The 26,852-nt window shown below is 47.2% G+C and overlaps 4 protein-coding genes and 1 long non-coding RNA gene across 5 annotated transcripts; 3 read left to right on the plus strand and 2 right to left on the minus strand.

Annotated features, from left to right (window-relative positions):
* Positions 1–693: 693 nt before the first annotated feature.
* LOC135387345 (uncharacterized) lies at positions 694–3,984 on the minus strand. Its single transcript, XR_010421061.1, has 3 exons — positions 3,882–3,984; positions 1,122–1,319; positions 694–1,038 (listed from the first exon to the last, which is right to left on the minus strand). It is a non-coding gene; the product is annotated as an uncharacterized LOC135387345 (long non-coding RNA).
* Positions 3,985–8,656: 4,672 nt separating this feature from the next.
* Positions 8,657–10,594, plus strand: LOC135389678 (uncharacterized). Its single transcript, XM_064619711.1, has 4 exons — positions 8,657–8,749; positions 8,822–8,965; positions 9,494–9,801; positions 10,393–10,594. Exons 1-4 carry the CDS (start codon positions 8,657–8,659, stop codon positions 10,592–10,594), a joined length of 747 nt encoding a protein of 248 aa, XP_064475781.1.
* An 8,363-nt stretch (positions 10,595–18,957) lies between these two features.
* Positions 18,958–19,776, plus strand: LOC135389679 (uncharacterized). The gene has a single exon (XM_064619712.1). It carries the CDS (start codon positions 18,958–18,960, stop codon positions 19,774–19,776), a length of 819 nt encoding a protein of 272 aa, XP_064475782.1.
* Positions 19,777–19,803: 27 nt separating this feature from the next.
* LOC135389680 (uncharacterized) lies at positions 19,804–23,431 on the plus strand. Its single transcript, XM_064619713.1, has 5 exons — positions 19,804–19,964; positions 20,216–21,225; positions 21,288–22,153; positions 23,051–23,133; positions 23,239–23,431. The coding sequence occupies exons 1-5, from the start codon at positions 19,804–19,806 to the stop codon at positions 23,429–23,431; spliced, it is 2,313 nt and encodes a 770-aa protein (XP_064475783.1).
* A 38-nt stretch (positions 23,432–23,469) lies between these two features.
* Positions 23,470–24,381, minus strand: LOC135389681 (uncharacterized protein K02A2.6-like). Its single transcript, XM_064619714.1, has one exon. The coding sequence runs from the start codon at positions 24,379–24,381 to the stop codon at positions 23,470–23,472; it is 912 nt and encodes a 303-aa protein (XP_064475784.1).
* Between the last annotated feature and the right edge of the window lie 2,471 nt (positions 24,382–26,852).

The raw sequence follows: 26,852 nt of genomic DNA on the forward strand, positions 1-26,852 counted from the left end.
AGATGAGAGCTGCATTTTGATTCCCTTCAACATTTTTAACGTTTTTTCCTCTGGTGCTGCAAAACAAAAGTTTCATCATAAGCTTCCTTAGCTGATATCACCTATTCCACAGTGCATACTCTACAGCATATCACCATCGCTTTTGTAGTGCTGAACATCCCATGAACACAGACTGCAGTTTTATAATGTGCGAATGGCAAACACAGCATGCACCAGGTGCATGTTGAATGTTATGGCAGAATAGGAGTTTGGGGCCCTGAGAAGTGACAACAATAGCAGAAAGCTGAGCATAATGCACAGGGTGCTTTGTGTTAACACTCATGCTTGTGTGTGCCTAAAATAATAAAAATACTAGCGGACCAAAAATTATGGGACCAATAACGTCTTTCTCCAGTGTACTTTGTCACCACTCTCAAGTGCTTTGGTTAATCTTCATACGAAATAAAAATGTTTCTTTGACTTGGCAAATTTTTAATTTGAACTGGGAAAAATAATTTATAAGTAACCAAAAGTGGTGATGGTGAAAGCTTGCTGGGGAAAAACCCCACTGTTCTCACTATTTCCTAATGTGTGAAACTTTCATCATGACTTTTAACCAGTCATGTGAACCACCCTGCGTGTTACTGTGATTAGGAACAGTGACTGCTAGGAGAGAACCTTTTAGAGGGTTTACCTACTAGTACCTACTGAATTTTCGTGACTTCTGTATTTCTTGTTGCTGGGATTCAGCAGACACAGTAGAAGAATTTGGCGATGGCTCTGAGGTTGAAACTGCTCCTTGCACGCGGGAAGCGGACAAGCAGAGAGGCCTTGGGCGACGAATACACTGTGGTGTTGCCTGCGAACGTGAAACAGGCTCTTCTGGCTTGTTTACAAAACAAGAAGAATCCCCCATGATTGATGCGCTCTCCTCATCATAGGACTCAAATCGCTGTGGGCGCCACCGCTTCCTTTTTGGTTCACACATGTCATCATCAGTTGTCAAACCTGATGTCATGGCAGCTTTTTGCTCTTTCTGCCTTGCTGTTTCATATGTGTCTGTAATACAACGAAAAGGATTTTGATGAAAATATAATAATGAGCTTCGCACTCACATGTAGCTGTCATTTGGAAGAACTTACCACATTCATAAAGTAGCCGGCAGTTGTGCTGTGACCAATTGCTTGATGGATTTTCGCATGCTTTAATTGCGACGGCTACTTTCTTGCAGTTCTTGTAAGGTGGCCATAAAACTTTGTTTCTTCCCATTAGCCAGGTTGATGGAACAACAGAAACTTCGTCCCTCTCATCAAAATGTACAATGCTGAACATCTTCCTTCCTAAAGTGTAAATACAAAGTCCAACAATTAATTGGGGTCATTGAACTATGCAACGCATTGATACTCATTGAAACATAGGTAGCCTCAGAGATCAGATGTACACATATCTATAATTGACATATTTGTCGCAATATACCTTAGGGCCATCGAGATTTCTTTCTATGCCACACATGCACTGTGCTATCCCATAATATGCAGTGTTATTTTTATAAATATTCTAAGTAAACAGACTAAGTCACAAAGTAATCTACTTCTGATGAGTACATTCTTTTCTGTGAGTGGTTACAAAACATGAAATACTTTGACTTCTTTTGAAGTTCTACCTTGTAATCATATGTACAAAAGCAACACTCGGAATGCAGCTACTTCTCTGTGGATCCTTTCTTGTAGGTGTGTAGGAGAGGAAACACAGCATACGAATTTATCCCGTTCGGTAGGCACACACACTTGTATTCAATATCCTCCAACTTCCACACCGCATAATCCGAAGAGAGGTCATTAGCTACAAAAACGCCTAACTCTGATGAAGGCACAGGCTGGCGGTACAAATTGTTCACATTTTCAAAAAAGCGTGCGCAGATGGCAATACCATTCGTTGTGCATAATATGTTCAGTATGCGCACAACATGACCATCATTCATTTTGGCACAGTTGTCGCGTTCGTTCAGAGTAAAAGTAGTGTCCTTCAAGTGAAGTCTGCGGTACTGCAAGCCATTAAAACCGGGAGGAACAGGCCCATTAAAATGTTGCGCGGAGAGCTCATATGCAGGTTGTGTCGAGTCCTCTTTCATTGTATTCCCTGTCTGATTTTCAGTCAGGCGCCGAACAACTTGCTGGATGGCTCGAGCATGCGACTTTAGTAACGTCTTAATTTCATACAAGTAGTTCTCGAACGAAAATGCAGAGAACTCATCCAGTGGACCAAATCTTCTTGCATCTTCCGCAATATGCAGCAAGGAGTGCTTGTTGTAGACATAAACTCCCTCTCCGTAAAGCTTCCCTGCCCCAGCAACAAACTCACGAAGGAGGCGTTCAGCAAGATCAGTATGAGTTCTGACAAACCTCTGGCTGATTAAAATTGTGATGGCAACGTTCAGTTTCATAAAGTGCATGAAGAAGGTGTGTTCCAGGGTGTCCCTCAGTGCAACGGGCCCATAGTAAAGCAAAAAGTTTCTGAATTCAACAGCCTTCCACTCTTCTAGAAAAACAATGGATCTCGGCCTTCGCTTCATGTCGGTGGGAACATGTATGTTGAAACCAACAAGTTGATCTGAAAGGCCAGCCTTTGACACCTGGCGCATCTTTGAGGAGCATGGTCTACCAGACACCCAGTACCGAATAAGCAGCTTCTTCATTACACCCAAGCATACCAGGTGCATATAATCCACTGGAAACTGGCTGACACGTCCAATGCCTAATGGTAGCAACGGTGATTCAGCATGATGATGAAATGGCTGCAGTTGTAGCCTGAAGCTCTCGTCACTTCGTAGTGTACTGTCACATTCAGGGTAGATTATTTTGTTCTCATTGACAGAATAAATCCCTTTCTGGGTGCACTTTTCACATCCAAAGTAGGCAGTGTGTCCCTTGATGCACTTTATAAATGGCCTGGCTGGTGCATCGCATATAAATGAATGCGGCAGAACTTTGAATGTGCGGTCATTGTCAATGATGCCATTCTCAAGAAGATGGCTCATTTCTTCAATGAAGTCTTTCAGAAATGCGTTCAAATCTTGTGGCTTGCAGTCACCTTCAAAAAGCGAAGCTATGAACGGTGATGAGTTCAAACTTTCCTTCACTTTTACAAGTATAGGCCAGAACTACCTTCTCGAACTTCGTGAAATTGGAAGTCCATCTATGTTGACGGCGAATGACACAGTGGAACAGTCATCAGATATGCCCGTCCTAATATGGTGCACCAACATTTTACGCAATCCCAAGTAGCAGTATTTGACACTGCCCATTGGCGTAACTTCAGTGGATCATGGGGTTTTTAGAAGTGTCCTGGCATCTTCTGGTAAACACGGGTGGTAAGGCTTCAAAACCTTTAAAAGAGAGCTCAGGTGTGAGAAAGGTATTTTCATCTCGAGGGCCCATTGCTGCAACTTTGTTCGAAGGCTGCTGTTCTCGTTAGTCTTCTCCGGCAAGACATGAAAGTTACCAACGCTCGACGACCCTGTTTCAACATGCCAACCTGGCTCACTGCTTCGCTCCGTGTCTGTTGCTTCCGCTTCAGAACAAATTGAATGCGCACTGTGGATCTCTGAGAAGGTACTGCTACTGTCGTGGCGGCTTCCACAGTACTTTCACAAGTAACTTCTGTCGAGCTACTGCTGTTGCTTCCTGCTTCGTCGTTCAGGACGCACTGCAACTTCCGAGAAACACGCTGCGATATCCGCCTTCGTCTTTGTCGCGAAGTTAAAACTGCCAGCGAGCTCCTAACTCTCGTCCATTTTCAATGCGAGCGTCTTGTCCGTCCATACTCTCACTGCGCGTTCCGCAACTCTAGTCAGTGGCATATCCAGACCAGACACGAAAGATTGAAAACTAAAATGTACTCACCGCTATCGTGCTCGATGCCGAAATCCTCGAAGTCATTCATCTTCAGACGAAGCAGCAATTACCCACACCTCGTACCTCGCACATGTGCATCTGCAACCGCCAAACGAAGTAAACGAACGCCGTGGAGCACGTGATACGAGTGCGCTGTGCTCTGTTCAGAGTTTTGGTTGCGCTGCCCCATTTGTAAACCACGCAAAACTGCAGATGCAGCTGTTAACGGCATAACTGCTCGGTTAACCTTTGCGTAACTCGTTCTTCCACCTTGTTACCGCTGACTTTTTCCCCCTGTTGTATGAGCGAGTGATTGCGTGAATGTTGTCACCGCTGGAGAAAAATGAAGTGCCTGAGAAAAATGAAAGTGAAGTACACAATCGTAGACCATTGTGAAAAAAAAGCGATTGTTATGTAGTTTTCATGGAAACACTTCCATATATTTACTTTCAAATACTATGTCGCGCCAACATGGTTCAGCAATGTTGAGGCAACGTTTCAGGGCAACGTTGCAAAAACGTCGCTCTCTTACGTTGTAGCGACATTGCTGAACATTGGGTAACGTTGACCGACTTTCGACAACATTGCAGCCACCTTGTTAAATGTTGAAAAACGTTGGCCCACATTCCGCAACATTGGCAACGTTGCTGCAACGTTAAAACAACAATATGTGCTACTAGGGCCCGTGTGCATGGCAGGGAAACTACGCCGGGGGTTACTAGCGGCAACCGGAAGCCCCCACCAGATACGGAAAGGTTGCCTTTTCTTCATCAAGAATCGGTGCGGCAAGCACAATTTCCTTGTCGACACCGTAGCGGAGGTCAGCGTCTTTCCGGCCGCACGATCCGACAGAAGCAGAACGCCCATAATGTATTTCACCGCAGTAAACGGCTCCAGAATTCCTGTTTACTACCGTCGTTCATTGTCTCTCGACTTCGGATTACGCAGGACATTTCACTGGGTGTTTCCCGTTGCTGACACTCGGCACTGTATCATAGGCAGCGATTTCCTAGGGCGCAACAAAATCTTGGTTGATGTCGCTGGGCAAAGGCTGGTGGACCACCTTACTGGCGTCACGGTCAACGTGCAAAAGTCCACCGCACACCATTTCTCCGCTCTCCCAGTTTCCATTGCCGAGCGCCCGGTTCACGCAGATTCACATCGACATTGTCGGCCCCCTGCCGCCCTCAAACAATCACCGATATCTGCTAACTTGCATCGACCGGTACACCAGATGGCCTGAGGCTGTACCCATGCCAAAAGCCACCGCCGCCACGGTCGCCCGCACTTTCGTTTCCACCTGGGTCGCAAGGTTCGGTGTCCCTTCTCAGATCACCACCGATAGAGGCAAGTAATTCGAATCTCGACTATTCACATCACTGACGCAGCTCCTCGGCACCAACCGTTGTCGCACGACTGCATATCACCCATGTGCGAACGGTATAGTCGAGCGCTTCCACCGTCACCTGAAGGCGGCCTATGGCAATTCATCCAAATGGCACGACTGTCTTCCATTTGTCCTCCTGGGACTTCGGGCCCCGTGGAAAGAGGATTTAGGCTGCACCGCTGCCGACCTGGTGTACGGCACCAGCCTTACCCTTCCGGCCTAGTTCTTCGAGCCCACTTCCTCAACCGCCATTAACCCCTGGGATTACGTAGAGGACCTGCGTGAGCACTTCTCCCACATCACACACACTCCTACGCGAGCACACCAGTCCGGCAAGCCTTTTGTCTCTCCGCAATTCACCTCCGCCACTAACGTTTTCCTCCGACCGATGCTTTGAATCCTTGACCGATGCAGAAAATCGCTGCAACCTCCCTATTCCGACCCCTTTCACGTCCTGGAGCGGCACCCGAAATACTTCATCATAGACTGCCACGGCCGCCCCGAAACGGTCTCCATTGACCGCCTGAAACCGGCTTTCATCGACGCCGATGACACCCCAGCGTCCCCGACCACCAGCACCGCCGGCCGTTCCAGCATCCGCCGCAAGACACCCAAAAGAGTCTCTTGGAGTGACGAAGTCACTTTCGTTGGGGGGGGGGGGCTACTGTGGCGAAGACGAGGACACAAGATGCTGTCCGCTCGAGCAATAAATCATGAGCTCAGTTCTTCGCTGATGCTTCACCAAACTGGACAGGCTCTCTATCTCTAAAGAGGAACTCCAAAGTGCGTGTTCTGTGCATCAACTGGCCACAGCACACTGGACTGCAATGCAGGACTGTCGATTGCCGAAAATATTTAAAAAAATGTCAAAGGATATGCGCTGCTTTCGGTGTACGAAAAGAGGTCACCGGTCCAAGGACTGTCGTGTTAACGTTGTCTGTAAACATTGTGGAAACAGACAGGCTTCCGTTGTCTGCGATCCCTCAAAGGGACCAATTCCGACAAGTGGCACCGACACCGTGACCAACTTAATGACTACCACCCAGCACAGGGACCAACGGGGACGTGCAGAGGTTCTTTTGCAGACCTTCAGACTATGGGCGTCATCTGACACCGCGTGTACCCAACTTCGTGGCATCATCGATGGAGGTAGTCAGCTGACATTCATCCGTGACGACATTGCGCAGAAGCTGAAACTGAAAGTTGTAGGTGAGAGCAAGTTGCGGTTGAACACTTGTGCCAGTGCGTCTACCGCTAACAAGACCCACGTAGGGAAGGTGATTGAACTTCACCTGCGGAGTCAGTATCGTCCTGTGGACTATGTCATACGCGCAACCACTATTCCGTTCATTTGCAAGGATTTTGCGGAAATTCCAGCTAATCAGGAGTTCGTCGAAAGGCTTAGTCGACAAGGACACCAGATAGCCGACGACTCCTTGTTCCCCAATGTTCAGTGTGAAGCTGGCATTGGACTGCTAATAGGCAGTGACGAAATGTGGCAGCTCTTGACAGGAGAAGTGAAGAGGCATGCAGACGATGACAAGTTGGTAGCAATTGGAACAGTGTTCGGGTGGACGTTTCAAGGGCCTTCACAGGTCTCACATGGCTATGCTGAAACTTCAGCAGCCACGACGATATGCATCTTAAGAACTGGAGTTAAGCGGGACCCGCATACGACGGTTTTCTCGACGGAAAAGCGCCCAACTCCGCAGTTGTGACGTCACCCCGACGGTCAACCGCCGAGTCCACCCGCATACGACGGCTCCTCGGGCGGCGTCGGCTATGTTCGGCGGCTTGGCCTTTGGAACCCCTTGCTGAGTTTTCAGTCATGAAAGTTAACAAGAAGAACATAGGCGACGGAGAACTAAGGTTTTAGGTGTAGAATGTAGCACAAAATACTCCATACACATAACTTGGCAACAAAAGCCCATGAACACGAAACTTGATCCCGTGTTTCGCTTGCATTTCCGCTTCCGTTCTCTGTTCACTGCCGCTATCACCGCGATGGACAAACAATGAAAGTTGCTACTTCTGAAAAAGAAAGTACTTGTTCTTAAGAAGAAGGAGCTTTTGCGCAAGAAGAACTGGTGGGTTCGACCTGTTTGGGAATATAGGAAGACTGAAAGTGAATTCCACACAGCAGTGAGTATTATTTGATATTCTTCGATGCCAGTATGCGCTCACGCGAGCGTACACTTTGCGTACGTTTGCGTTCTTGCACTGTGCAGTTGCAGTCACTATATAAGCTACGCTAAGCGTAGTATATGGTGACTGTAGGTGCAGTGACACCGTGTTACGTTCACAACATAAAGCGCTTTACTTTTGCACATGCGAAAACTGAGAGAGAGCGGGGACAGCAGCTACTTCCACAAGTACTTCCGCATGGGTCCCGAAATTTTCGACATGCTGCACAGGTTGGTCGAAGATGATCTGCGAAAAGCCCACCTCTGCAGGGAACCGATTTCATCAGCTGAACGACTTGCATTTACACTAAGGTAATAGGAAGGGGTGATAGTACCCTTCCACACATAACATTTGTATATAACTGCATCCACTGGTGCCCTCGAATAACTTTGTAATTAACGCATCCAAAACAAAGGTTATGTATTTCTGTCGTAAAAGTAACATAATCTCCTGTGCTATAATTTGGACTCTCACCGAAGCTGTCAAAAAGAACATATTTTGCACTATCTATATTTCCGTCACACCCAGGGACTCCAGTCGTATAATTATGAATAACTGCTCCGCCACATTGGCCTCATTCCCCTTTCAACTCAGCGCGACGTTACCGATGCCACTTTCTTATACAAGTGCATTCATTCACAAATTGACTGCCCCACAGTTGCTAGGATCTCTGCATTTTGCTATTTCATGCATATCGTTTCATGCATATCGTTATGGAAGCATCCAACTTTTTTTTCTCCCGGACATCCTGCAGTTTTTCTTGTTGCACATAATTTCTACAATCATTTACTTATAATTTATTAATTTACTCCTAGATTCACATATCTGTAATGTGTAATGTATTGTTTAAGATATGCCTGTAATTTTAGATGTAAGCAATCTATCCACCAACATTATTGCATATATGTTCTGTGAACTATGTGTGTGCTACGTAAGCTGCGTGTGTATTCTCCATTTCCTGGGCATGTGTCGTCTTTAGGCATTATGTAGAATTTTGTGAGCGTACACGAACACCAAAGCCCTTGAGGCTGTTTTTGGGTACACAATAAAAAAGCGTTATTATTATTATTACTAATTCGCTCAGCAGTGGTTCACTATACTCTCAAGCTTTTAGGTCGAATGAGCAAACAAAGCCTAGTGAACTGCCATCTCATGACTTCTTTGTCTCTTTCACTGGTACTTGTCATCCGGCTTAGATTTTACGGATGTAGCAATGGCCTTCAGGGTGGGACTTGAAACTGCACGGGAGGCTATTCACTTAACTTGCAGTGTTCTCTGGGAAAGACTGAGGGACCTGTGCATGATGGTATAGATTAGCAGCTAGTCATAATCACATGCACACAGAACGCAAATATAGCTGGTGTATTTTGCTCAACAGCCATCAGGTCCTGCAGAATGGGCAGACATTGCGAGAGGCTTTGATGAACGGTGGCAGTTTCCAAACTGTCTAGGGGCAGTTGACGGCAAGCACGTCAGAATTGTTGCACCGAAAAAAACTGGGTCCCAGTACTACAACTACAAAGTAACATAGCATTTTTTATTCATACTTAAATGTTACAATATTCGGCATATGCAGCATTAGCCTATTGTCTTGTTGGCCATACCAGTTAAGCCACGAGATATCGGGGCAATAATTGTTACAAACTTGTAACTTGCATTATGGAGTAGACCAGTGGTTCTCAACAATATTTCCTTTTTCTTTCTTTTTTTTACTCCTAGAACATATATAAAACATTGTATCAAAAAGTTAACAAATATTTTGTATGATTCTACCATTTCATGGCTCCTGTTATGTCGAATGTGCAATGCAGTATCTCGATAATTATTTCTGCCAACAACGACAGCTTTGTCATCCCCATACTGGAAAATTGTGCTTTGTACATCCTATCCGTTGAAGTCATTTACATATACATTAAAACAGATGTTCAGGTATATCTCTTTGCGAGGCAGTTCATGTAACCCAATTTTTTTTCTCTGAGCGCTGAGAGCTGTCTCACATAGCTCTGTTGCTAGTTGTGTGCATGTTTATTAAGGTATTCTTGTCCTCTAGGAGACATTTTCGATAGTTCTGATGGCTGTCGTTGACAGTCGCTACAGGTTTGTCCTGATTGATGTTGGCGCCGAGGGACGACAAAGTGATTCTGGAGTGTTCAAGACATCACCAATTGGCCACCACCTTGAAAGCGGCACCTTGGACACACCAGGATTGAAGAAACTGCCTGGAAGCGAACTGGTGACTCCCCACGTGTTTATTGGGGATGAGGCATTCCAGCTACGACCCGATTTTCTGAGGCCCTACTCAGGCCTCGGCCTGCCTACAGAAAAGAGGGTCTTCAACTTACGGTTGAGCCGTGTCAGGTAATGCATGTATTTTTGCAAAGTTCTAGATATACAGTTACTTTTACATGTTGCTTGTGAGCACTTTTATGGCGGCGTTGCAGTACCTCAGTTGTATGGTTTTGTACTGTTTCATGTAGAATACTTATGCATTATTTGTGTAGCATTTTGCAAGCCACACAGTTACTGGTACTGACACGAAAATGTGGGTAAACGTTAGGGCATCTTCATTAATTTAAAAGAAGTGTTTTATGCATGAAACTGCATGTTATGGAAATGTAATATGCCAGGACAGACACGTGTGGGGTAATATAATTGTGGCATTCAAGTTGAACTGAGCATAAGAACATGCAGCATAAAAACATGCATACGTGCAACAAAAAATAGCATAAGAACGTGCAGACAGAACCACATGGTCATTTTTGTAACTTGAAGAGTTGCTGCATCCACAGAAGTCTCGTTTTAAGTGTGTGCAGAACCTCCTAACGATATAACTGTGTTTCCATTCCATACGTTTATGTTTTCTGTTGTGTCTTTTTTTTTTCCTAGTTGTCTTTCTACACACTTGTATGAGCTAAATATTCTTATACATGCCATTTACATCGCATGTAGGAACTGCGTTGAAAACGCATTCGGCATTCTCTGTGCACGGTGGAGGATCCTGTTGAGGACCATCCACTTAACACCAGAAAATGCAGGTGGTGTTGTAAGGGCAGCTTCTGTGCTTGACAATTTCCTGAGCACTCACAACAATGACACTGTGGGCTATGGTGACAATCAGGATGTCTACAGCAACATTACTGAAGAAAGATAGCATCAGGAGCTGGAGGGTTGTTCAATGTTGCCTTCTCTGCATCGCACCCATGCAAAAAACGTCAGCAGGGATGCCGCTGCAAGCAGGGAAGCATTTACTAAATACTTCTGTAGTGCAGCTGGGGAGTTGTCATGGCAGTGGGCAAGGGTACAACCACAATGAAGGGCAGTTTCTTCATGAAAGATGTACATTAGGGTTGTCACCTCTCCAAATTTCACCCGAACAATTATGGAATTCAAGTCTTGCTTTTGGTGTCTGGGTGAAGGTGAAATGCGTACAGTGGACAGGTGCAGCTCCCCATGGAGCGCATAGTTTGAGATAGCTCACATAGAACTGGGCACAATGCAAATGAAATTGACAGCAGGGTAGTTTCATTTTAAATCGAACAACGTGTGAAAGTCGTATTTTTTAATTCGCCCGGAAAAAATATATGTTAGAGGACAGCTCAAACGACGCAAATCGCGCCACGTGCGACGCTCGTGGGTGTAGTAGTTTCCGCGTAGGAGAGGGGGAAAGTCTGAGGCTGCTTGAGCACGCTTTCTTCTGGACCGACTTTGACGGGATCTAGCACCGCTAATTTTATGTCTAGGAACTGGAGTTTTTTTGTGATTATAGGCTGCACCATAGACACTGTCGACAGTCACCCACAGAACTCTAAGAGCCACAAATTTTTTGTTAAAAAATGCCAAACTTTGCGTAAACGTTCAAAAAGCCCAAATTTTGTTACCAATTTGCTTCATGACGGAATTTCTGAGAACATCGAGCTTAGTGCCATTCGATAGGACATTGAAAGAGCTTTCGTGCTGTATAGAGCTCATTTTCCTCAGCGCAGTTATTTCTGTGTTATTAGCTTGAGAATCACACATAGAAGGCGAAAATTGCCAATGTTGCATCTCAGTTTTCTCAAAAATGCCATCTTCGATTTCCTTGATTATTTTTCAAAAGGTGGCGTCATGTCTCAACTTTAGACGCCAAGTGACACAATATTTTATTTTTGCCTGAGAGACGCGCAGCGATTTTTTTTTGTCAGGCAGGGTGCACGAGGCTGCGGCCTTGCGCGCCCCACCCGCGAGCACGCGACTTTCAACCTCTTCTTTGCTACAGGTGTCCCGCTGACGGAAAAATCAATGACCACACTGCGTGAGCTTGTTGTAGTGTCCCCAGAGCATCACTTTACGTTTACCCAATGGCCTCCCAGTTCCGTCAGGCTCATTCAAACCGTGGGAGAGTATACACGAGTTGCCTGTGCGCCCTTGACGAGAAGCCCCAGTTCGACGAACATACCGACAAAGCAGTGAGAAGAAACGAAGGGCTTCGTAGATATCTTTATCCACTGGTAACATCTTAGCTTTTGTTTCAGGTTTCCACCAGTACCCCAGGAAGTGTGAAAGTCACATGCTTTTCATTGGTAAAAGAACGAAGAACGGAAGTTTCGAACAACGTAAAATGTGCCCATTGCGAGATCCCTGAAGGTGGTGGCTGCCACCATTGGATTAGCATCATCCGATAGCTTTACACATGTCCTTTCACATGATATAAAGTGAATGGGTTCAAGCGCATGGATGCCAGAAAGACTACTGAAGACCACACCGAGGGTTTAAGGTACCTACGGCTACCGGAAACGAGGGATTTTAGTTGTGCGTTGTTCTGTCGGAAATTTTGATTCCCACGGTGACACTGACACATCTCGGTGAGGGCGAACGTGTTATACTTCAGAGCAGCAACTGTCGTCACAGCGGTCTTTCGGGTTTTGCACCACTCGTCGTGGTTCCGAAATAACTCTACGGAGCATAAAACTTATTAAAGAGAGCATGCACACCTTCGGAACTATCACTTATTGCGCCCAAGTTAAGAGGCGACTGCAACCACGCGACCACAAATTTGTATTCTCAGGTGTTGTAACTTTGTGTCCCCTGTGGCCGTAGTTCCGCCTTCTTAATATTAACTCGCACGACAGCCTCATAATGCGCGTATGTGCATTGCCTCAAGCACATGTGCGGGAGAATAGTGAATATGCGCACGTGCGTATACGCACACATCGTGCGTGCGACTCCCATGAAAGTGTGTAATAGCAAGTTCAAGTCGCCCACGAAAGTATTTCCCTACGTCTCCAAACGAAAAAATAAACATATGTACCATAAGTGCAAAATAAGTACATAATGCAACACCTGGCATTAAATTACAAAGCAAAGACTACGAACCAAAACGCGCTCGTAAACATACGAAGAGCGCCTTTGTGTGGAAAAATCGCTCCGCGGAAAGGTAGCCCTACGTCTCAATCAAAAAGAGAAAAGGTACTTTACCAGCCTCGCAAAGTACCGGCATAATTCTACCCCTGTGGAATAAATCGTGAAAAATATTCCGGCTTTTTAGAAATAATTAAGATAGAACATGCAAAATTTTCGCGTACCACTCGTGGTTTTGCGATACTAGGCGGACAAAGAATGCGCTTGAACCCAGTCACTTTATATCATGTGAAAGGTCATGTCTAAAGCTATCGGATGATGCTAATCCAATGGTGGCAGCCACCACCTGCAGGGGTCTCGCATTGGGCACATTTTACGTTTTTCGAAACTTTCGGTTTTCGTTCTTTTACCAATGAAAAGGATGTGCCTTTCACACTGCCTGAGGGACTGGCGGCAACCTGAAACAAAAGCTAAGATGTTACCAGTGAGTAAAGATCTCTACGAAGCGCTTCCTTTCTTCTCACTGCTTTGTCAGTATGTTCGTCGAACTGGGGCTTCTCGTCAAGGGCGCACAGGCAACTCATGTGCTCTCCCACGGTTTGAATGAGCCTGACGGAACTGGGAGGCCATTGGGTAAACGTAAAGTGATGCTCTAGAGACACTACAACAAACTCACGCAGTGTGGCCATTGATTTCTCCGTCAGCGGGACACTTGTAGCAAAGAAGAGGTTGAAGGTCGCGTGCTCGTGGGTGGGGCGCGCAAGGCCTCAGCCTCGTGCACCTTGCCTGACAAAAAAAATCGCTGCGCGTCTCTCAGGCAAAAATAAAAGATTGTCTCACTGGGCGTCTAAAGTAGAGACATGACGCCACCTTTTGAAAAATAATCAAGGAAATCGAAGATGGCATTTTTGAGAAAACCGAGATGCAACATTGGCAATTTTCGCCTACCATGTGTGATTCTCAAGCTAAGAACACAAAAACAACTGGGCTGAGAAAAATGAGCTCTAAACAGCACGAAAGCTCTTTCAATGTCCTATCGAATGGCACTAAGCTCGATGTTCTCAGAGGTTCTGTCATGAAGCAAATTGGTAACAAAGTTTGGCCTTTTTGAACGTTTACGCCAAGTTTGGCATTTTTTAACAGAAAATCTGTGACTCTAAGAGTTCTGTGGGTAATTGTCGACAGTGTCTATGGTGTAGCCTATAATCACAAAAAAACTCCAGTTCCTAGACATAAAATTAGCGGTGCTAGATCCCGTCAAAGTCGGTCCAGAAGAAAGCGTGCTCAAGCAGCATCAGACTTTCCCCCTCTCCTACGCGGAAACTACTACACGCACGAGCGTCGCACGTGGCGCGATTTGCGTCGTTTGAGCTGCTCTCTAACATATATTTTTTCTGGGCGAATTAAAAAATACGACTTTCACACGTTGTTCGATTTAAAATGAAACTACCCAGCACCAATAAAAATGCAACGTTATGCATTCCAGCTGGCCAAAAAGGGGTTGCGACAGGTCATCCCAGGTTATCCCAGATAAACATAAAAAAATGGTATTTGCGCTGATGTGAACCTGCTCTGAAAGTTTCACAGCCGGGAGGGTAATAGAAGCAACGAAAATAGGCACCGCAGATACCAAGATGCATGAGCCTCAGTCATCACAGACCTCACTGCCGCCAGTGAGGTAGCGCACAAGAAGTCATGTGCTTACAGCTGCCCATAAAAATCCACGCAACTCTGAGGTCTGGGACGTCTGCGCTTTGCTCAGGAGTGTACTTGAGGTCTTGTATCTCACTAAGTACGACACATAGAAGAATAACTTTTCCCCCTCTGTATTTAGCTGCAGTGCAATGTGTCCACGATGTAATGAACAACATCTATGGAAGTCTCAAGACCTTGAATGCTTATCTAGGCTTTCGGCGTGACCAGGCTGTCATCAACTTCTACTGGTTTTCTGTATTCTGAGGTAATTAAAGCAACGTTAGGTTACTTAAAAAAACTTTTGATACATCGTATTAATTTAAATGCAAGGCACACTGCCTTGCCCCCCCCCCCCCATGTCATTGGCTGATGGAGAAGGTGGCAACCCTAATGTACATATGAATAGTGACTCCTTTTGTTACATGAAAGCAAATGTGAATGGTTATAGGCTGTGAATATGTCTGTGTTGTACTATATGTTTTGTATATTACTATTGTATAAATTTTGTGTGTTGTGGGGGTTGTTCTACAAACGTCGCCTGATGAATTATTCGTGAATAGGCGCTGCTGTTGAAATCCTTTTCCATAGAAAGCTCTTAGTTTAAACTGTTGCTAATCTCCCTTTTTGTCGTGTGTCATCAAGTGCATCTTTCAAAGTACCCAGTCTCCTGTATATGAAGTTCATCACTAATGTTAGAATGGTTATTCATTATTACAAAGCGACAAAAACCGGGCTGTTTGGTGGTACATCCTAAAAGCGATAAAAAAGCTGTCATGTTAGTCTGGTTTGTCTTGAAGCTGTGCATCGATTATCTTAAAGGAGTACAGAGGGCCATCCAAAAAAATTTCAGATTAAGACATCTGATGAAAGTGTGTGTGTCATTATACCGAGTAGCGCGAAAGGTTTTGATGTGTGCAATTTGTTTCCCGGAAAAAAACTCACATAAACGCAGCTCCGCGCCTTCACCCTTAACTCGCCACTCCAGCTATAACGAGGATGAGGAGGTATGATGGCACTTCACCGATGACGACATAAGGAGACTCGTTCTGGTTTGCCGGTCAGTGGGGGTCAGCGCCTTGTCCCTTTGCCGCCGTAAACCTGTTTTGCCAGTTCTCCCGGAGAATTGGGGATAGAAGGAGCGGCCGAAGCATTACCGAGCAAGGAGAAAGGCTTTATCAGAACCCCGAACAGCCGAGTAGCAGACGACAGCGGAGTAGCAGACAACGTTTCTCTAGGCCAATCAGCGAGCGTTCTCCTTATAGCGTCAGCGCGAGGTTCCAGGCAGATCACAGGCTGGTACTGCTCTTCACCACCGTTGCGCACGGTCGCTTTTTGCGGCGTATTTTAAATTCAATTTCTGCGATAATTATGACTCTGTGGTGTAAATTACTTCGCATGGTGCAACTTACTGGCAAACTTAACAGTTTTATAGGAAGAAAACTGGGTGTTAAAAATGACTTCTGTGCTACTTTAAGCTCATAATCAATCCTTTCATTTGCACCTGATTTCCTGCTTTGTTTCCGTTTCGGTGCCCTAGCACATAGAAATCTGATGGACATCCTATTGGAAAGCATAACTTGACAACTAATTACCTAAAATTTATGAATTAGCTTATGTGTTTGGGGAATTACAACATAGTAGAGTTTTAGGTGAACCCAGTAGTTGAATGTGCTTTCCCACAGGATTTCCACCTGCAAAAATAGCATCAGTGCTGCCACGTACAGCTTTTTTCTATCTGTACAGGAGGAATATTACAGTGTATATGGACATATTCCTATACCATATACATACACAGTGCTCTAGATATGTTGCATAGGTGACCAGCAGCTCCAACCTTTTTTTTGAACACATAGTGGTAATACTCTCCACTTATTGTGATGCATCATTGACTGTGTATTTGGAATACACCCACTATGCTGTATATATTGTTGATACTGTATCATGTTGTACATTTTTGTCTACTTGTGAAATAACATGCGGTTGCACAGCACAGACTACTATTTATTGCCTGCTCATTTCTTCATACCTGTGGAGAACGTCCAACAATTCAATTCTCAAACCATGCAAATACTCGCGTCGGCAGCGTCGCGCACCTTCTGCAATTATGTTTCCAAGGCTGTCATGTTCGTCGGGCCTTTGCTGCAGCTGCCGATCAATGAGACGCAGTTCAGCATCAAGCCTTTCGTGGTCGTCCCTGGTACATTTTCTTCTTGGTTGGGAGGATAGAGGTTGGCGAAGTCGAGTGACAGGCTGGGACTCTTGTGTCTCGTGTCGCATCATCTTCACATGGTATATGAGGAGAAGCTTGAGCAACTGGGGAAGGTGGGGCATGTGGTAGCAAAAGGGATGTTGTAGGTGGTGATGTGCAGCTGGGGGTCAATCCCGAGAGGCAAACAGAACCTGTGTGCGATTCTGTCACCATACTCTCAAGTAATGACTGTGCTGTCTCACTGCTATTAGATGCAGGCAGGGGACCCATCTGTAAATTTCCAGATGTCCTGGATAGAAAGCATGATGTCAGCAGTCGAATAGCATCGATGTTATAGGTTTCGCAAACCAACACTGTCTGATCAAACAGGAGCTGCATGGATGACAGAATCATTTAATCATTTAAATCACCATGATGCAGGAATGCTGTTTCTTTGTAACGGTCCTTGAATACCAATACTAACAGTTACTCAGTCCACATTGATCTTTTGCTCATTCGATGCATTTATGAAAGTATTTACCATATGTCGGCACAGTTTCCTTAGAAGTCTGCCCACGATGCACATTCCCTAAGAACGTTAGTCATGATGTTGCCCACCTTTGTGAGGCCAACAATGGCGAGCTCTCCACCACTCCACCACCACCACCATTTAAGGTAGTTAAATAATGTATTCACATGTTCCATTAAAATGCACTTCCAAAGCATGACAAGTATTTAAAACCACCAAAATTTATTTTAGCTCATCCCTGTTCAAAACTACAAAAAGAAAAGAGAGAAAAAAAAGAAAAAGACAAGAAGGGGAGTGTAAAAAAGCTCTGACCACAGTGCCCTAGTTGCTTACCTCCTCGTGTTGTATACGTCTTAAAGGAAGAATAACTGCTTAAAATGTGTCCAGTCGTCGCTGTCTGCATCCACTTCTTCGCCGCTCCTCTTCTTTTGCAATATTGCTTTGAGTCGTTTCGCGAATGCATCTCGTAAGCTCTTCTATCTGTTTTGAACTTGAGTGACTGTATGGGGAGCAATGTGATTAATTGAACCGCGTTAAATTTTCAGATTCGCATTTATCATTGCGTTTTACAGTGAAAGCAGCTTAGAATTTACCTTTCCAGTTGAGCGTTTCGGCAACTTGAATCCACAAGAGGTGTTTTTTCTTCGGGTCCTTGTATTCACGACTTCTCATATCCCATAGCGGCCTTCGCATGTGCACTTCAGCGACTAGCTTTTCATTTAAGAGTGCTGTTGACGTTCCCGGTGAAACCATCTCAACTCCTCGAGGATGAAGGAAACACGACAAGAAGCAGACGACAGAAACCTAGAACCAGCAATGAGTACTTTATTTGACATCCGGAGGCCGGGTTGAGGAGAGGAGATTGCAAAAAGAATATACAGATGCTGTCAACAAACGCTTTTACTTTTGTCACAGCTCAAGAACGATCCGAGAACAGTGATATGAACAGACAAGGGAGATAGCGTATGAACCGAAATTGAGGACGCAGGAACATTCCTCTTGTGCAACGAACAAAGGCAAGTCGTCCCAGTTGCAAGACAGTTCGTTGCGATGGTTGTTTGCGAAGGAGACGAGGGAGTAACTCGGAGAACACGTTTTCTTTCTTCTTTTTTAAATATTTTATTCGCACTCAACAAGCAGCTGAAGCCATCTTCCCGAAACTTCCCATCCGTCAACCTCGTGTAGGTGCTCGGGGAGCCCAAGAACGGATCGGAAGCTTCAGGAAGATGCCTTCAGTTGCTTGTTGAGTGCGACAGAATAAATAATAAAAAAGGAAATGCGTATTCTTCGAGTGACTCCCTCGTCTACTTCGCAAACAACCATCGCAACAATCTGACTTGCAACTGCGACGACTTGCCTTTGTTCGTTGCATGAGAGGAATGTTCCTGCGTCCCAGTTTCAGTTCATGCGCTATCTCCCTTGTGTCTTTCATTTTCCACTCACGAAATGGTAAATGGAACCCTCGGTGCACACATCTCTACGCCGCATACCATGATAGTTTGCTGTTCAGGCGGCAACTTCCGGCAAGACACCCAATTGGTCAGGAAGGACGCGTTGCTTCCGCCGTCAACCGTCGAGATCTGCACACCGCAGACGTCGGCGAAACTGGCCTGCGCCTATTGTTTGTGGAGTTCAGCGGAAAACCGTCGAGCCGTCGACGCTTTTCCGTCGAGAAAACGTCGTATGCGGGTCGCGCTTTAGTGTGGATCCAGATGATGTGCTAGAGAAGTTCTGGAAGTTAGAAAGTATTGGAATCTCAGACGTAATGACAAACAACAATGAGCATGACACAGCGGTGCTTGAAGAATTTCAAAGAAGCATTCGTTGTGTGGACGGCCGGTACGAGGTGGCCCTACCCTGGAAACCTCGTACAGAAGAATTGGAAGACAACTTCGAGGAACCCAACCGGCGACTGCGAGGACTTACAAGACGGTTACTCCAAAATGACTGCTTGACGAAGTATGGGGTTATAAGGAGTTACCTTGAAAATGGGCACGCCGAGAAGGCCAACGAAAACGCAGCCCTGATTGGTTTGCATTACTACATGCCTCACAGGGCAGTAGTACGTAGCGAATCCACGACAACGAAGATACGTGTTGTGTTTGACGCCTCATCACACGCATCAGGAGCTACATCGCTGAATGACCACTTGGAGAAGGGGCCTAAGTTGGGAGCAGATTTGGTGCCTGTCCTGTTGCGTTTCAGACTACACAGAATAACAATCACAGCGGATATCCGAAAGGCATTTCTGCAAATCGGCATTCGAGAAAAAGACAGAGATGCTCTCCCTTTCTTGTGGTTTAACCATGCTCCAACATGGGACGATCCAAAGCCTGAAGTGGAGTGTTGGAGAATGACGAGGGTGCCTTTCGGGACATCGGCGAGTCCTTTCCTGCTGACTGCAACTCTACAGCATCACCTGAGATCAGTAGAGGGGTCGAACAAAGATCCGGCCCAGGCACTAATAAATTCTTTATATGTCGACGATCTGCTTGTGGGCGTAGTCAACGTTTTGGAAGGGAAACATCTGGTCCAAAAGGCGAAAGACATCTTTCAGAGGGCAGGAATGAAACTAAGCAAATGAGCGTCCAACTCTGCTGTGCTACAGACTATGTTCCTGCAGTCCGACACCGGCGGAGCTAGCGAAGGAAAATCATCCGTCGACACTGCCCATACTAAGGTACTCCGGGTGGTGTGGGACCGATATAGTGACAGACTGAGGTTCTCAGCACAGCACCTGCTGGATGTGAAAGACAGCAAGGGGTCCATACTGTAGGCTTCCGCCAGGCTGTTCGATCCTCTGGGGTTCCTGTCACCGTATACCATTCGAGTCAAGATGCTCTTCCAAGAACTCTGGAAGGCGAAGATAGATTGGGACTCCAAACTTCCAGAGGAGATATCGAAGACATGGAACCTCTGGCTTAAGGAGCTGCCCGATCTACATATGATCTCAGTGGAAAGATGTGTGCTTCCAATCGAAGGGTCTTTGTACACTTATGAAATGCACATCTTCACTTTTGTAGTCCGCAGGCATATGGAGCATGCGCCCTCCTACGGAGCACGAGTGAGATTGGAGAAACAAAGGTATCCGTGCTGTTTGCAAAGTCAGGAGTAGCACCACTCAAGAAGATCACTTTGCCCAGGCTGGAACTAATGGGGGCCCTGATAGGAGTGCAAATAGCCAAGTTCCTGGGTCAAGCGCTGTCTTTGTCGAACCTTGAGTCGACATTCTGGACCGACTCCACCATTACGCTAAGCTGGATCCGAGGTGACTCAACGAGGTGGAAACCCTTCGTGGGGAACAGAGTGGCAGAGATCCAGGCGAATAGCCGTCAGCAGCAGTGGAGGTATTGCCCTGGCTGCGATAACCCAGCGGACGCCTTGACAAGGGGACTCACCGTCAGGCCATTATGTCAGGACATACAGTGGTTTGAAGGACCAGGGTGGCTTTCCCAGCCACGCACAGTTTGGCCAAAGCGTTGCGGTGAAGGAGATGCGAACTTAGGGAGCGTCGAGGAAGAAAAGCTGAGAGCCGCACTAGTGATTGCAGGTGATTTAAATGGGACTTTTCCTCTATTCGAGCTTTCTAAGTACAGCAGTTACAACCGCGTTGTGCGGGTTACCGCATGGATAAGAAGATTTGTGTGGAATTGCCGCACTAATGTAAAAAACAAAGGGGCGCTTACGGCATCTGAAGTGGCGGAATCCGAGATGTTATGGGTGAGACATGTGCAACGTGAAGTCTACCCCGAAGAGACGTTCGCACTCAGTCGCAACGTGCAAATTGCCAAATCATCCAAGCTTCTGAGGCTGAATCCGTTTCTCGATGAAAATGGAGTGATGCGGCTTACGGGCAGACTACAGTGGTCGGACAACCCCGAAGATATCATGCATCCCATTCTGCTACCAAAGAAGCACACACTATCCAAGTTGATTGTTCAGAACGCACATGAACTAACGCTACATGGAGGGGGTACAACTGACACTGTCAACCTTGCGAGAGAAGTGGTGGATAGTCCAGGCCAGGCAGATTGTGAAGTCGATCATACACGACTGCACCGTATGCGTAAGGTTTCGTGCTACTCGATTTGCCAGATGTTCGGACAAACCCGACTCACCCCTTTGAGACCACAGGTGTCGACTTTGCGGGACCGTTGTACATCAAAGTTAGTAAAGGTTACGAATCCTCCTCTAAGTCATATATCCTCCTCTTCATATGTGCCACGACGAGATCGATTCATCTCGAGTTGGTGACCGATACAACGGCGAAAGCGTTCGTCATGGCGTTCCGACGATTTATATCAAGAAGGGGAACTCCTTCTATCATATACAGCGACAATGCCCTTGCTTTCAAGACTACGTCGAGGGATATTCAAGACTTGTGGAAGATAATGCGTAGCACCGAATCACAAGACTTTATGTCTGCAAAACGTATTAACTGGTGGTTCATTGTCGAACGGGCTGCATGGTGGGGCGGAATGTGGGAACGGCTGATACGGACGGTCAAGAGCTGCTTGCGGCGAATTCTGGGAAGACAGTGCCTCACATTCGAAGAGATGGAAACTTTTCTTCATGAAGTGGAGGCAGTTGTTAACTCCAGACCCCATCTCACCTTTCTTCATTCCACTTCCGACGAACCTGCCGCGCTGACTCCAGCTCATCTACTAATAGGCAGGATCGTAACGGCACTACCCGAGAAACCTTCGCATGAAGTTCAATCCTCGACAGCCCAGTCAAGCATCCGAAGATGGCGACACAAACAGAAGATTGCAGACATGTTTTTGAGAAGATGGAAGCCGGAGTATCTCCTCGAGCTCAGGTCAGCTCATCAAACAAACGCAACGGAGTACTTCCCAAAACTTTCGGAAGGGGACGTGGTTCTTCTGCACGACCATAAGACACCTCGACATATCTGGAAGCTGGTTAGAGTCAACGAAGTTCATCCCGGTCGAGATGGCAATGTACGCTCTTGTACAGTGAGGCTACCCAATGGGACTATACCTCGACGGCCTGTGCAGGTATTGTACCCGTTAGAAATGACTAGACATTGACTAACTATTTTGCGCGGGGAGGATGTTGCAGCTTTCTTTGTGTGCATCGTAAGAAGACTACAAAGCAGCTGAGAGCGCGTGTAAGAAGCGCGTGTGTGTGATCCTTTTGGGGGGCTTTTTCTATATATTTTTTTCTTCCACCTTGTGCTCGTGTTAGGAGCCGACACGTTTTGCTGTACCTCTGTACTCGGACATGGTTGAAGCTGGTCGCTGAAATTGAACTTATTTGAAGTGGCAAGTACAGTTCCTTTATTCTCGGAGTGGATATTCCACAACACTATAAATCATCCTAAATACAGACGCTGAATTATTTTAAATGCGATAGACGAGCTGTGCGACGAGGTAATTCCAGTTAGGATCTTGGGTACTTGAAGCCTGTGGCAGTTTCTGTGGGGAAGGCTTGCCAGACCCTCTTCACTGCACAGGCAGGGATGATCATGCTTGTGCCATACTCACCTTGCAAACTGACGATACGCAGTGTATCTGTTACATCATCGTGAGCCAGCAGATGAACCATCCAAAGGTTTGTTCCCTAGAGTCACTATATAAGCTGCGCTAAGCGTAGCTTATTTAGTGACTCTATTATTCCCAAACCAGAGAGCCGGAAAAAAACATCCGCTCCCAACGGAAGCTTACAGCAAGAATCAGAACACAACAGGACGCGCAGCGCGTGAACAGTTCCGCAACTTTGTTGCAGTCACTATATAACACTTTCCCCCCCTTAGTCTGAAACTGAATGTCCGAAACGCACAGGTTTCTTGAGTGGTCTACCACGAGATGACGTAGGCCCCGATATGATGTCCCTAGGTGCTGCCGGTAGTGGAGCGTCGTCGTGAGGCGGGTGCTCCGCCGAGCTTTGGAAGTGATGGGGACCACGTCTGTGGGGCAAGGCGAGTCGTTTGGCGGCACCGGCAGCCTTGCAGGTGGCGAATTTATGTCACCAGTGGGGAACCGGAAGCTTGACGTGAGACGCGGTGTGCTGTCAACCGGCGAAGAGGACCTGCGCATGTGATTCACATGCCGACGAAGCAGTCGTCCATCCTGTGTGAGGCCCTCGTAGGAACGTTTGACGACCTTCCTGCAGACCTTCACTTGGCACCACTTTCCATTATTGCTGAAAGTCCTGAACCACGCGGTCTGGGCGACCTTGAAGGGGTCGTCAAGCTGGGCTTGGATGCCGGGGGGTGAGTCCTCGTAATGCGGGTGAATTGCGTCCAGGGCAGTCCTTAATTCCTTCCAAACATTTGTTTGGCTGGCGTCTCCTTGGTTACCGCATGCGCTGTGGTGTGCTGGCTCAGGAGGAATCTCGATAGACGACACTGAATACTTCCTTGGGTGTGTTTCTTCAGCGTCCGCTTTAACTCCTGAACCATCCTCTCCGCCTGGCCGTTTGTAGAGGGATGATATGGGGCGCTGGTTACGTGGCCGATACCATTGCGGCTGAAGAACGACTTGATCTCGCTGGAAACGAAGGCGGTACCATTATCGCTGACCACGAGTTGCGGAAATCCGAAAGTGGCAAAGATGGCGCGTAGAGCGTCGATGAGGGCGGAGCTTTTTGCGGTGGACACGGGTCGCACCTCGAGCCACTTCGTGACGGCGTCAACTACAACAAGGTAGGATTGGCCGTGAGTCGGTCCAGCGATATCCATGTGGAGGACAGACCATGCGACGCGAGCACGAGACCACGGTGGTGGTGGTTGTCTGGGCAGAGACTTGGCATAGCGCTGACACGTGTGGCAGCTGCTTACGGCGTTCTCGATGGCGGTGTCGAGTTGTGGCCACCAGAAATAACTTCGTGCAGCGTGTTTCATGGCTGTCATTGCTCTGTGGCCAGCGTGGATCAGGGTGAGAGCTTGCGACTGTAGCGCTAGGGGAATAACCACAAGCGAACCCCAAAGTAGGCAAACTTTGTAAGTAGAAAGTTCGTTCCTTCTTACGTTGAAGGGCAGGAAATCTTTCCCGGTCCAATCTGAGACGTAACCCGACTGTACACCTTGATACACTCTTGAGAGCGTTGTGTCCTGTGCAGTTGACTGCGCAATAGCCGAAGGCGTGAGAGAGGGAATGGAAACCGCCTCGACCATGAGCACATCTCCAGGTCCCGCCGGTTCATCCTCTTCTACAGGTAGAGGCATCCTGCTGAGAGCGTCGGCGTTTCGATGGCGTTTTCCCGGCCTGTAATGGAGTTTATAGCTGTACGCCCCGAGCAACAGGCACCATCTTGTCATACGTGGAGATAAAACTGCAGGAATCGGGCGGTCCGCGCCCATGATGCCCAGTAGGGGTGTGTGGTCGCTGTAGATGATTACTTCTCTCCCTGCGATATACTGGTGGAAGTGCGTCACTGCAAACACGATGGCTAAGCCATCTTTATCGAACTGTGCATAGTTGCGCTCAGCTTTCCCCAGTGCGCGCGAAGCGAATGCAATTGGAGCTTCGTTCCCTTGATCGTCAGGCTGTGTGAGGACTGCGCCGAGTCCGTACGGCGAGGCGTCACAGGACAAGAACAGGGGTTTCTTCTCGTCATAGTGCTGGAGAACCGGAGCGGACAGCAACCTTTCAGCTCGTCGAATGCCCTCTGATGCTTTTCTTCCCAACGCCAAGGGGCTTCCGCATCCAGAAGCCTATGCAGACTCTCTGCAATCGTAGCTCGGTCTTTGATGAATTTACAGTAGAATACCAGCATGCCCAGGAAGGACTGCAGCTGCGCTTTGTTTGTGGGTGGTGGAGCATCAGCGATAGCCTGTATTTTGCTGTGAGAAGGTCGAACGCCTTCTGCGTTGACGATGTGTCCCAAAAACTCAAGCTCTTGCACGCCAAAGATGCATTTCCCCCGTTTTGCTTTTAGCCCAGCTTCCCTGAGCCTCTGTAGTACGGCTGTGAGACGTCCGCCGTGTTGTTCCATTTTTGTGGCGGAAATCAAAATATCATCAAGATAGAGACCACGCCGTCAAGCCCCATGAGCAGTTGATCCATGAATTGCTGGAAAACCAGCGGGGAGACGGAAACTTCGAACGGTAGACGCTTCACCTTGAGCAATCCCTTGAGTGTCGTGATTGTTAGTGCTTCCGCCGTGGCTTCGTCTACGCGAAGCTGTTGATATGCTTGAGTCAGGTCCACTCTTGAAAAAAACCTTCCTCCTCGTAACGTTGACAGAAGCTGGTCTATCGTTGGTATTATCCTTTTTCCGAACGACCACAATTGGCGTAGCCCATTTTGAAGCTTGCACAGGTTCCAAGATACCTTGTGTTTGGAGCTTCTCGAGTTCCTTAAATACCGCGTCCCGGAGTGCGAAAGGTAGAGACCGAGCTTTCAAGAACTTTGGTGATGCCTCCTGTTTCATGGTGATGTGCACTGGAGTGCCACTGTGTCCGTTAAAGGCCGGATCGAAGACGTTCCAATACTGTGCCAGTACAGTATCGACGGTCTCAGCCATGCGCATCTGGTTGACCTTGACGGAGATTCCGAGGCACTGGAACCAGTCGTGCCCTAAGAGAGATGAGCCAGCTCCCTGCACTACTCGTAGGGGTAGAACATGCGTGCTGTCGTCCAGCTGAACGGTAACCGAGATCTTCCCAAGGAGTGCCAACGGTTGGCCCGACCAAGTTGACAAAGCTCTTGATTCTGGCTGAAGCTTTGGACGTCGAGTACGCCATAAGTTCCTGTATGTGTCGTCGCCAATAATCGAAAAAGCGGCGCCTGAATCTACCTCCATTACGTGTGGTCCGTCATTGAGCCTCAAAGCCATGGTTATCTTCGGAGCTACTTCGGAGCGTACGTTATGCAGATTGTAGACTGACGGTACTGTAACGTCTTCGTGCTCTGGCTGCAACTGATTTGTTGTCCGCCTTCATCTGTGACTTCTTGGACGTACAGGCCTTTTCGATGTGCCCTTTCTTTTTGCAGAAGTGGCAAACGGCTTCCCCGAATCGACAACCCGATGGATCATGCTGTCCCTCGCAGCGAAAACATGCATGAGAACGTTGCCGATCCTTCTTCCGCTTCTTAGTGGGAACCTTCTTGGCCATTGCATTGATTTGCTGGGAGTCTTCCATTCCTTTGATGTGGGCCTGCTGAATTAAAGCGGATTCCGCAACCAAGGCTAGGTCCAGAGCGCGTTCGAAGGTAATGTTCCGTTCTGTGAGTAGACGCTGTTGAAGCGCTGGGTTTCGAACTCCGCAGATCAGCCTGTCCCTCAACATTAGGTTGAGCGGTAGCGACGTGTCCAAAGCTGGAACAGGGTCGGCCGGCCGGGCTACTGCATCGCCTGACTCTGCAGTGGTTTGCAAAGGTCTCGCTGCTGGTGTTCCGAAGTTGCATTCCTTCGCAATACTTCGAAGCTCCGTCACGTACTGTGAAACAGATTCCGAGGGAAGTTGATCCCGTTTGTGGAACTTGCAGCTTCCCAGAAGTTCCGTAGGCTTAGGGTCGAAGTGTCCACTCAGAATTTGCACAAGTTCGGCATAATCCACTTCGGCTGGAAGTCGAGGGTGGACAAGGGCTCGTATGATCTGGTATGTCCGCTTACCACGCCCGTTTCTTCGTGGGTTGGGTGATTTCATTGGTTTCGAAGTAGAACGCCAGGCGTTCGATCCATGACGACCAG

This window comes from Ornithodoros turicata, chromosome 3 (assembly GCF_037126465.1).
Source record: "Ornithodoros turicata isolate Travis chromosome 3, ASM3712646v1, whole genome shotgun sequence".
Lineage (NCBI taxonomy): Eukaryota > Metazoa > Arthropoda > Arachnida > Ixodida > Argasidae > Ornithodoros > Ornithodoros turicata.